The following is a 12,603-nucleotide window of genomic DNA, read 5'->3' as shown; positions in this document are numbered from 1 at the left end:
TTCCTTCCTGGCTATGAAGGTGTGTATTACAGTATTACCTCAGGTAGTACAGAATGACGTGCAGGCTAACAGTTTAGGGAACTTAAACAAGGTCTGCTTTCTGCTAAAGAAGAAATGCTCGCCCTAACTGGAGGAGTGCCAGCAGGGTACTGCAGGGTAAAGCCACTGTGATGATGATTTACACAGGGCCACAATGATTATGTTGAGTTCCACTTTCTGACTGCTTCATACTCCATTCAATGTCAATATTCTTTTCTTAGAAACACCACAGGCTTCTAAGAGAACTCTACTAGGGTTCTACAAAGTAAGCACCCCATTCATACAGGAGACCAAATTGATTATTAATTAATTGTGGGTGGAAAAATAACCACAGGTACTTTCCCTGTTTCCTAAAAGATGACTATACAGTTTTCATAGCTTTACAAGGTGTGCTGCTGTTCTGTGGCAGGGAATTACCACCAACTTCATTATTAGTCAATAATACTAATAATAATACTAATAATAATAATTTCTAAAAGAAGAAGAGAGAAACAAAACTCGGAATAGGTTAGGAGGGTCGAGATAAGGTTGGGAACTTGCTTTCTTGTTCATACCTGTAGCCTCACTCTGCCCCTTCAGAAAGTCAACGTAAGGGATATTATCAATCACACTTGGCCAGGGAGGACCGCTATCACTTAGAAACACAGTATGACTGGAAAGTGGTTACGAGAAAAATAAAATAAAGTACAGCCATAAAACTAAACCTCTGAAAGGTTATATTTCATGACATCACAATTGATTTAGAAACATAATCATTGCAAGAACTTTCTATTAATTTGTACTACTATTGTATATTTGCATACATTGTAAAACCCAATTAACAAAAGGATGCAATTCACTCTCTTTGTTGTATACAAGGGATAGTCCCCAGGGGAAATCTCTACAGTGTGAGGATCTGATCAGCAAGGTAATTAAAATAGTTTTTTTTTTTAGTTTTTTTTATAATAATGCAAATAACAGAAAAGAAAGCACATCAAAATGCTCTGCATGAAGTACATTGTTCAGAAGAATTCACGCTGCAAACCAAAGCTTTTACTTTCCATTGACCATGCTTTTAAACTAACCAAGGAGGTCACTACTCCGTGAGAGCATGGCTTGCAAACAGATTTCTTTAATCTAGTGTCATACCAGATATAAGGTTTTAAAATGAAAATACATGTTTTCAATACCAGCCGATTATTCTTTTACTGCTTATCTGAGGACAGCAGGTAGAATCAAACACCTATACTGTATATATTCATTGTTGAACTGCTTGTGTCAAACATATTATCAATGGGGTAAATGAGGTAATTGAATCAGCTAGTTCCTTTATTCTGAAAGCATTGCTTGGATAGCGGAATTCTACAGCACATGTGGTATTAAGCAAGACGAGACCCAGTGAGGTTATCTAACCCTTTGTTCTCCTTTGTGGTGTCAAATGAGAGACAGTGGCTTTATCAAGTAACCTGTTTGAGACTTGTCGTCTTGTATCTAGAGTATATAAAAGTTTCGCCTACGCTTACTTTACACCTTGTGACATTTCAATTTGTCATTTTCACTACATCCCCTTTTCCGGGCTTCTCACACAGTTTCTGCCAAACTGTGTGTCAACAGAATATATAACCTAATAACCTTTCCATTTGCTAAAGTGCCCTTTTCACTTTTGCCCTCTATCAATATGATATTGAAATGTGCCTTTCTAACATGATTTCCTCATACTAAAAAGCAGACAAGTATAGAGCAGCCTGTTCTTGTCTAAATTGTCTTTTACAGGATTACATCTGTACAGGGCTGACCCCTTTCTTTGTGTCTTGGTCTCTAAGCATTTCCTAATTCATATCGCTTCCCACAAGTGTGCCAGGTTTCATGAAGATCTGTCTTCATTTACTTTAGCATCTTCAAAAAGGAGAACAAGGAAAACAGCTCTACTTATATATATATGTTACAGTGTTTGACACAGTCCAGAAAATAGCTGAGACAATACCCAAGATTTCTCATAAAGTTTGGTCTTGTATAGTTAGTCACAGTAGTTCTCTCCATCCTTCATTCTTCCACCTCCAAAATTAAACAATGGGACAGGTGAATGGCACAACACATCACCAGAGACCTTTCAAAAAGGAACCAAAGCTTTCTAAATGAAAACGTATCCACCAGTTATAAAACAAACGAGTTATAAGGGAGCCGTAGATAAAGAGAAGGAAAGGTGATACATTTTATTGGACTAACTAACAATAATTAATCACCAGCTTTCAAGATCTCAGAGAGTAATAGATTTGATACAGGGTCTAATGGGTAAATAAAACCTATTCTTCATTTTTTAAATTCAGGAAACCTGTGTTACTGTTTGAAAGGTGTTCTGTCCTGTCAAATTTCCCCCTGCCACTGTCCCCAGAGCAGGTAAGGGGTGCTCTTTAGTCCTACCTAGTCAATTGTATTATTATCTGTTAACTAATTGAACTAAAGAAATAATAATGGGCAGCAGTGTGGAGTAGTGGTTAGGGCTCTGGACTCTTGACCGGAGGGTTGTGGGTTCAATCCCCAGTGGGGACACTGCTGCTGTACCCTTGAGCAAGGTACTTTACCTAGATTGCTCCAGTAAAAACCCAACTGTTAAATGGGTAATTGTATGTAAAAATAATGTGATATCTTGTAACAATTGTAAGTCGCCCTGGATAAGGGCGTCTGCTAAGAAATAAATAATAATAATAATCAATACAAACCATTAGACAAGAATCAAACAGGCCAGCTGCCTAACATCATTTTCACAATATTTTACCAAATGTTTCTCATTGTTACATTTTTATAAAAGTCATCATTCATAACTATTAAACACTCAATAGTGCTGATTTTACAAATGTTTTGAAGACATTGATAAAGACCCCCAGTCAAAACATTTGTTATTGGATTTTAGTTTATTTTAGTATTGTACAATTTAACAATTATTCTACTATCCAACATAATTACCAGTACGTCAGTATTTTATTTTTGTATATATTTTATAAAAATAGTGTACAAGTTATTTTATAATGCCTATAAATACACTGTCTGTTATACAATTTCAGTGTGGCTTAAGTCACATTAACACAGATTTTCCCAAAGTTAAATATGTTTAAGGTAAAACCTAAGGGTTTTTTTTTTGTTTTTTTTTTAACAGCCAGAATATGCTGGACACATACAGTGGGGTGTGATCATCAAAGTGTGATTACTGGTCACAAGCTGAACGTCAAGGAAGTGAGAATGGCATTTCAAATTTATGAGACTGATAGATTAAGGAATAATGTCATTTAACCAGTAACCTTAAGTAACCTTCAGGAAGCTAGTACGTAATACCCACCAGTAACCATGGTAGTGTTACTACAACAACGGATACCCCTTTTACTCTGGCACACATGACCCGTGAGGGCCTGGGACCCTCACCGGTTGGGTGCTTTTACACTGGCAATATACCCAACCTGAACTGACCCGTACCCTGAAACTCCAGCACGATAACATACCTGAATGTTCATCCACTTACAACACAATAAAATACATCGTCATGCCGAATTCCAGACCGGACAAAGGGGCTGCTATCAAATGAAGCATCCCCTTATAACACTTTGTTTTGTTTTGTTTTGTTTTGAGTATGACAGAAACTTAAGGAGTCATTGTATTCCTTTCATTAAAAGATATTGGGAGGTCCCAATGTGAATCCCTTCTTCATACAGGGAGGTTTACTCACAGTTTTGTTTTAAATTTCTGAAACAAAATAAGAAAAAAGCTTTCAGTACAATGGGATTTATTTACTTCCATAAGGTATTGTAATATCACAAAGAAATCCTTGACATTTGGCAGAATGTACAGTTCATGCCCACCTCTTTACAATCGCTCTCCACCAGGGTGTGATTTGTTGGGGGGAATTTCCCTGGCACTGCATTTTTTTTTTTTATCCCTGGGACTGCACTTTCAGTTGTCATCCCTGGAATAAATTAATCCCCCATCTGATAAAAGATTCTGAATTTACAATGATTTATTTGGGAAATTTGATAAACATATTTAAAATTCTAAATGCATGCTGCATCATTTTTATGCAAACTGACTTCGGTCTAAACACTTCAAACCAGGCTTCAACCCAGACCAGCTCAATTAGATTAGGGAACCCAGGAGTGAATAACGTTGTTGACAAGTTCAAAGCTGTATCCGGATTTGAAACCATACGTATTGCAGACTGTGCAAGCTGAGCTATTATGCTACATTGCCTCTGCTATTTGAACTTCCCCAATCCTCATAATAACCTCTGAGATCTGCTGCCTTGCCCATTGTGAGTGAAAGTGGGAGCTGGCATGTGGGATCCAATGTAGTTGGAGACACTCGACTCCCTTTCCCTGCAGATTTTGCTTGTGTGTTCTAAACATACAGTTATCACATACAGCAATATGTAAAACAAAAAAAACCAAAACAAAAATTCAGAACATTTTTGGGAATGTACACAGCATGTCACAGTCAAAACCATTCAGTATTACTGCGTCTGACACATATGCTGAAAGTGTGGCATGTTTTATAAAAAGCTTCATATCAAAATAACCGTCAGGGCATATAATAAACCTGTCAGTACAATTCGACTAACAGTATGAAATCACTTGCTGAAGAGTTTAATAGGTAAAAAAAAAAATGCTCTGCAGTTTGTATATTATTTCACAATCCAGCTGTTACTGTACAAAATATAACATGGACACAATGTAAATTAATATTCCAACCAGGAACCTGAAATGACATGACATCAGGACCCATGCGCCCAAGTATGATTGGAGCATTTACAAACTACTTATCTTTGTTTTTATTGCCCTTTGAAAACAAAACAAAAAAAAAACAGGAACAACCAGATAAATCACAAAGTGATTATTTTGGCATTTGGCTATTACCATGGTAAGCTACATGCAGTACCTGTTCATTTACTGTCCTTCCACAAACTCACTACACAGCAACACGAACAATTGAATGCAAATAGTTTTTCTAAGTTCGCACAATAGGCACCACATAATTGACATCATCAAGAAGTCGGGCTCATTCCTGTACTTACAGTATGACTTTAAAGTGGGAACTTGCACATTGTGAAATAGAGGTGATTAAAAACGGTGTTTTTTGGTGTGTTTTAACATGTAGTGAGGTACACAGCAGGTACGTTTACCTGCCTTCCTTCCTTCACACACGAAGATGTGGAAGTGCCATATCGGTATTTCCCCTTGAAATGAAACCCCAGGAGCCTAGAAATTCCACATTCTAGCAGGAGCCTAGAAATTCCACATTCCAGCGTGTATTTGAAATAGATCCTGTGAACAGTTTATTGCTAATGCATTGAGTTTATTTACAGCCTACCTTTTTGATTTTCATACATCATGTCATTTATTAGTTTTCAAATCTCACCACGTAATTAATGCAATAATATAGCTCATAGTGTATCATTGTATTTCAAAATAAATAGGATAGGCGCAAGGAAATATTAGTTATGTAGTATAAAACATGCTGGTATACAAATATTAAAAGCCACTTTCCTTATAAGTAATTATTATTATTATTATTATTATTATTATTATTATTATTATTATTATTATTATTATTATTATTATTTAAGTGTGCACAACAGGGCTGTAATTCCATCAAGGGATTCTATTGGCAATATAAAATCATTACAATAAAGTTTGTTTAAATAAAAGGTATTGCCAATGAGCTACTTAGTATTAAATATAAAGTCAAGATCACAAAGACATATTAACCCTATAATGCATTGTTTCTAGCATGCTGGCTATTTAATTTCGTGCTCTATATAGATTTTTTTCTTTCAGTCTATTATTAAAGCTTTACTTGAATTATTTCACTTTCATCTGATTACAATGAAAATTACCTTGAAAGGGTTTGATTTTGAGTTTCCCTGGTTTTTCACTGTCATGTTCCTAAAGGTCAGGTAGCTGTGGTTAATTGGTTACAAAGTTTAGCAGAAGGTAGTTGAAGTTTCCTGAAAACATCCCAGTCATTTCAAGGTGGATGCCTCATTTTTGGTTTTCAGTTCTAGTAGAAAAATTTCCAAACCAAAAACTAATAGGTTAAGTACATAGGGCTTGGTTTATCAAGGACCATGACACTCAGATACAATTGGAATCATGTTTTATAAAAAGAAAATTAAACTGTTAATGTTGCAAAACTAGTTAGAGCTCAGGAGTTTCATCTGAAGACCCAAAGGTATGTCTATGGTGTTTGTTACTAGTTTTGTAACTTTTAATTATTTTATTTTTGTGAAAACCCACAGTGCTGGTTCAGTTTTGAAGTCAGTGTGGTCTTTGATAGAGAGATGAAGGTAACAGTGGCCAGTGCTTCTGACTTTATCCAGGAATTAAAAACACAATCATCTCCTCAATGAAACCCACTGCAAATGGGATTTAGAGGAGGCAGACGTGCATATGCACCTGCGTTATGAACGCTGAAGGGTCTTATATCACTCCCGAACAAATACAACACACTGAAGACATTCCATTTTACTGCCAATATTTAAACAGGTGTCGTTAATCCCTTTCTTTAAACCAGAAACAATACTTTCTGTAACGTACAGAGTGTCTTATAAATCACACCATTTGAAATAAAAGCTCATCGTTTTTTTTTCATTCCAGTTGAAATCCTGCATAGTTTTCCAAGATTTTGCTTAAAAGTGTCATTTGAAACCTAAAATATTGTAAGCAATCCACAGCTGCCCGTTTCCATCGGCCTTGTGCTGTGTGTTGCTGTAGCTGTGTTTCACACGCTTACCTTTTCATGGGCATAGATCAAGGGGGTGCACTGGAGGTGTGCAACAGTAACATCGGCCCTCCCTGCAACAAGGAGTTGATATATTCTATTGCACATCATTCATTTTTTTTCAGGGGGGCAGGGTGATAACAGTGCCCACCCCAATTGCGCCATGAGTAGTACCATATATATATCATCAACAACCTGCAGTCCAAGAGGACACCAGATTGCACCTACAGCAGCATCTTAGCAAGCTTCTAGATTAGTATTATTATTTATTTCTTAGCAGACGCCCTTATCCAGGGTGACTTACAATTGTTACAAAATATCACAGTACAAAGTATCGCATTATAAAATATCACATTACAAGTTATTGCATTATATAATATCACATTACAAGTTATCACATGTTATAATAACATAATTACAAGTTATCATATTATATAATATCACATTACAAGTTATCACATGTTATAATATCACATTATAAAATATCACGTTACAGAATTTCATAATACAGGTAAGAGCAGTTATGAAAGTACAATAAGATCACATTTAAGTGAGAGCAAAATAAAGAATACAGTAAGGTATAAGTAAGAGCAAGTTTGACTGAGAGCAGTTATAACTTATAGTAAATATTTGCTTATATGAGTAAAGTCCAATAAGAACATGGAGTAAGTATGATAAATGGATAAGAATGATTTCCCAATAAGAGCAAAACATATGAGTACGGTTACCCATAAGAGTAAAATCAAATACAAGATGCAGTTACAATGTAGATTGTGTTGTTTGGCAATTTCACTCAGAACAAATTTGATTTTTGTAGAAATAATAGTAACAATAAAATAAAATGAGATAATTCTTATATAAATACAGTAAATCATCTTCCATATTTTAATGTAAACCCTTGTGATGTATACAAAAATAAGACGATCTTGGAAGATCCCAGCTCCCCTCCCACTCTCACTTCTGTTTGTGTGTATATGTATAAATAAAGGGAACTGCCATCTGCTTTCAGACATTTAAGCATCAAGGTAAACCGGACAAGAAACTCAGATCATTAAGGTAATCTTTTGTTTTATTTTGTAATGTTTTATTGCCTGGGATGGTCACATCTTGTTTACAGAGTGGGTCCCAGAAATGTGTATCTTCAGCGAACACATATTCAGTGATCTATCTTATCAAGACATATTATCACCACTTGGCAAGATTTCTACAAATATAAGATGGTTCAATTTCACCAGAATATCAAATGAACAGGTTTAACAGGAGCCAATTGTCAATTTACCAATGTAAAAAATCTGTGGAATTAAAAAAAAAAGTACTGATTGGTATTTTATTCAAATGAAATACAGTTTTTCTTGTCTTTTTTTTAACAGATGGATCTGCTGTGGAGTTTGCTTTCTATTACATGTTTATTCCTACAACTTGAAGGATGCACCAGGGTGATCAAACCTAACAGTACGTCCCTTTGTTTTTGTACTACATAATGACACTAATATTTATTCACACAGTTACTTTCACTTGTACTATCTACAGTTTATCACGTTATAGAATTAGGTTCAATTGTTTCCTCTCTCAATTAAATATGTGTCTTGTGTATTCCTTATAAACCCCTGTCATTTGCCTAATAGATACCAGATTACTCCATTCACACTATTTATACACTTGTGTTATTTCCTCCCAGAAATGTGTAAATTGTAATTAATTAATTAATTATGTATTTCATTTATTATCGTCGACAAAATATGTTTGTTTTTGTTTTGTTTGAGAAATTAAAGTTAGGTACTTAGAATTATTGTTAACTTTGTTTTTTTTTTTACACAGTTAACCCTAACTAAGAACTAATACCATATAGTACTGTTTGAATAGAATCTACAGAATGTTCTGTCAGTCATAGTCACCCATAACTGGGAAGAATGTGGTGTTAAATAATGTAGGGATGAATGGCGGTTTAGATTCGAATATAAAACAATGGACCTATTCAAGCTACTTCTGTAGAAACCCTACAAAGCATGATGCTGTAGGGAAATAAATCTGACAAATGATTTTTTTTTTTATCAAAAAAAATGAAATATAAATATGAAAATAAAATTTTAACATACAAGTAATGAAAACTATAATCAAATACATAATTAACTCTTTATGCAGAATGTCATCTCCTACAAAGCCTACTTTCATTCCATGATTGTGTTGACTTTTAAATGCATAACTAATATGAAACTTTAGGTGCTGGATAACATCAAAAAGTTAAGAGATTTTTAGGAAGCAAACACAAGGATGATGGTCAAGAAGCAGAAGCAAGAGTAGCCAGACTTTACATGGTTTCAGAAGTTATGAACATGTGACATGCTTAGCTGTATATCGAAGCATTCTGACATTGCGCAAATAGATCCAGGAACCATTTAATTTACTTATTGGTAACAAGATCAAAATGTCACACTTGTCATGCAAGGATAGAAACTGACAGCTGTAAAGCCTGGTTGTGATTGCTGGAACTTACATTGCAGTGCTTGCTACTCTCCTGTCTGGGCCTCCCTTGAAAACCCCAGCCAGTAATACCCAAGTAGATACAAATGTCCAATAGAAATTGAAAGCCTTTTAGTGCTGCATCTTTATAGCAAAAGTTGACCTCAGTTTACGTGCAGTTATATTGTAGCTAGAACACAGACACCCAGGATGGAAGTTCCTTGAGCTGCTTTGGAGCAGTATTGAGAATACAATGTGTTGTTTCTGTCTCTTGTTAGCTGTCGTTGTGGATGTTGACATGACACTCAACACACCCAGCCCATGCAGAAACGTGAAGCTCCAGTGTGGGGAACATGGCCCCAGTGTGTACTGGCAGAGGAAGAAACAGAAGATAGGAAAGGGGAGTGAGCTAACCATTCACGTGGATGAGTTCCTAGATGCGGGTAATTTCACCTGTCACAATGACAATGGGGATATTATCAACCACACCCTCGTGTTAATTCAAGTGACAAAAAACAACAGAGGAGAGTATCCCAAACAAATACTTCAAGAAATCTCTGGTAAGTTACTGCATAATTCAGTGATTTACATGAGGGGGTGTTTTGGTTCTTAGGGGCTCTGACTATTGATTATTAACAAAAAATAACAGTTGATTGAAATAAACAATACAAGCTTAGTCTACGTATTCTGTGTTTATTCTACCCAAGTCAAGATGCTTTTTGTGTAAGCCCTGTGAGACTGTTAATAACGTTAAGAATGTAATTTGCTCATATATATGCTGTATATATATTTTTTTATTTTATTATTATTATTTTTTTCAGATCAAATATATATTAAATGTGAAACAAAAAACTATTCTGGTGTATTTGAGTGCTCGTGGAATCTAAATATGAATCCCAACATTTCAGTTGAAGCTCATCGGTCAAAGTAAGTTTCATTTGATTCTCAATCATTTGTAAATCAATTCTTGAAACAGCCCACTCTTGTTTAAAATAAACTGCACTCTATAATACTTTTACTGCAGTATTTTGAATGACCTGTTTCAGTAGTACTGTAAACACATCTATAAAAATCACCACAAATATTTTTAACAGTCAGATTCAGTTAAACAGTGAAATAAACTAAAAAAAAAAAAAAAAAAAACGGTTTTCCACATTCATATTTTTCTGTCCATTAGACAGTAGACTCAGTGGAACTGGGCACTGTTCAGCTTAGTCACAGTATTGATTGTAATCTGTACTAAAAACACCTTGTCTAGTCTTTGTTTGGGATATTTAGATTTCATTCAAATCAAATAAGAAGCAGTAAGTGCTTTCTACACTTATCATAGAACTATGATATTGAAATGTGGTTTCAAATCCCAGGATCACAAGGCATTACGTCCCAATAGCATGGTCTGGAATATCGAGAGTCTAATGTAAATTGAACAAGCTAAACAAAAGAACATTTAAGTAGACAGTGTGGATGCTTTCTCTATTGTAGCTCCAGCATCTCCTGCACTGTTCATGATCAGGACAAATCCAGGGCTGTCTGTCATGAATTGACATATTGCCCATTCCAAGAAGAGCTGGAGAAAGTGGGATTTAATTTGTATGCAATCGATGGGTCGCGCTTTGAAAACTACTCCAGTGAGTTCTTCCTTGCAGACATTGGTAAGTTATAGTAGTTAATGAAAGTTTATGATTGCCAAACATTACTGCGTAGACATTCACACTTGTTAAAAACATTTGTATTTCATTATACTATGTCAATATACTCTGTCTAGTAGTTTGCAGTGATAATAACAATCTCTAAACCAATAACTATTTTGATCTATAGCTTTAAAACACTCAATAGTCCTAAACTAGAAATACTAAAATAAATGTAATAAACTGTATATCAGATTTTTCACCGCAATTGAGTTCTAAATTCTGAATTCTAATTCTGAAGTTCTGAAAGCTGTGTGAACCTGTAAATTTAAAGTTCAGTGCAGACGCACAAGAGGATTGTGATGTCATACGTATTATATGACAACATAGTGGTCGGTGGTTAGTAGAAATCTCCATACTGCAGGAAAATGTAAACACCTGTTTTAGAAAATCGTATACTGCCCTCTAGTGGAAAAAAGAAGGAGCGAACAGAACAGACTTTCTAAAAACTGTATTTCTTCATATAACACAGTTAAAATACAGAGAACTGAAATGCAAATTGAGAGTATCTGTGAGGTGTTCACATGTGTGTTTCTTTTTGTGCTCAGTGAAACCAGAGAAGGTACAAATTCACAAGAAAGATGAGGGAGACAAAAAGGTTGTCGTGTCCTGGGAATACCCCCAGTCCTGGGATCACCCGCATTCCTACTTCCCTTTGACGTTTGAAGTTAAAGCCCTGAAAAACAAACATAACTGCGACCATGAAGTGCGTTCGGACCCGCGCACACCTAATCACAAGGTGCCACACAAGGTACGGTGATTAAACAAAGTTTAAAACACAGGATAACAAGTCTACTCATATGCTGTATTTCTCAATGTTTTGTTTTGTTGCAGAGAAACCCCAAGGGTAAAATCAGGGGCTCTCACCCACAGTCAATACTTACCTGTTTAACCCTTTGCTACTTCTAAAAGCTGAATTTATGAAGTGAGATTGTTGTTAGACAATGCACGACTGTGGAAATGGAAAATCTCTGCACCTCCCTTTATTATTACAGCTTTAAGAATGGGTACCATTTCAAGACCACATTTATTATTATTATTATTATTATTATTATTATTATTATTATTATTATTATTATTATTATTATTATTATTATATGGGATTTCCCATCATAAATAATGCGCATACTGTACCAGTGACTAAAATGATATTACAATGATATATGAATGTTTAAACATATTTCAGAGTGGTATTTTATGACTGAAATGCATGTTCCTTTTAAAAACAGGGCTCCTATCATTTCTTCACTGAAGAGACCAGCCTGCAGCTCAACCATAGCACCAAGAAGTATGTTTTCTGTGTAAGAGCAAAAGACATGTACTGCAACTCTCCCTGGAGTGAATGGAGCGCAATGTATGTATAATCCAGGCTTTGATATAGCATTTGCACTATATGTGCTGTAAAATATGCATGTGCGGGATGATTATGGTGTGTGATAGTGTGATAGTTTTTCATATTCACTGTCCGGTACTAGTTTACTGTACGGATAATGCTACAGTGTGTCAATTTATTATCAGAACGCTGCTGTCCTCTGAGCTCTGAGCCAATTGGCAACAAGCTATTGAACTCAGAGGATGTGTCTCATAAACATCTCTTATATATTGCGTACCCAAAAAACAATTTAACTTAGAACGGGACAAAAGGCCACAGACTTTTTTTTTTTTTTTTTTGTAG

At 35.3% G+C, this 12,603-nt stretch overlaps 1 protein-coding gene across 1 annotated transcript; it reads left to right on the top strand.

Annotated features, from left to right (window-relative positions):
• The first annotated feature begins 7,733 nt into the window (after positions 1 to 7,733).
• Positions 7,734 to 12,369, top strand: LOC117431159 (interleukin-12 subunit beta-like). The gene is made up of 7 exons (XM_034051835.3): positions 7,734 to 7,836; positions 8,151 to 8,232; positions 9,519 to 9,800; positions 10,062 to 10,167; positions 10,723 to 10,892; positions 11,477 to 11,679; positions 12,158 to 12,369. Exons 2-7 carry the CDS (start codon positions 8,151 to 8,153, stop codon positions 12,290 to 12,292), a joined length of 978 nt encoding a protein of 325 aa, XP_033907726.2. The 5' UTR covers positions 7,734 to 7,836; the 3' UTR covers positions 12,293 to 12,369.
• Positions 12,370 to 12,603: the final 234 nt, after the last annotated feature.

The sequence above is a fragment of the Acipenser ruthenus genome, chromosome 22, assembly GCF_902713425.1.
Source record: "Acipenser ruthenus chromosome 22, fAciRut3.2 maternal haplotype, whole genome shotgun sequence".
NCBI lineage: Eukaryota > Metazoa > Chordata > Actinopteri > Acipenseriformes > Acipenseridae > Acipenser > Acipenser ruthenus.
This window is presented reverse-complemented; position numbering and strand designations above follow the sequence as displayed.

Coding starts and splice junctions, on each gene's coding strand:
- LOC117431159 (XM_034051835.3), top strand. CDS start 8,151: ATGGATCTGCTGTGGAGTTTGCTTTCTATTACATGTTTATTCCTACAA. Junction 8,233..9,518: donor CAGGGTGATCAAACCTAACA/GTACGTCCCTTT, acceptor GTCTCTTGTTAG/CTGTCGTTGTGGATGTTGAC. Junction 10,168..10,722: donor GTTGAAGCTCATCGGTCAAA/GTAAGTTTCATT, acceptor TCTCTATTGTAG/CTCCAGCATCTCCTGCACTG.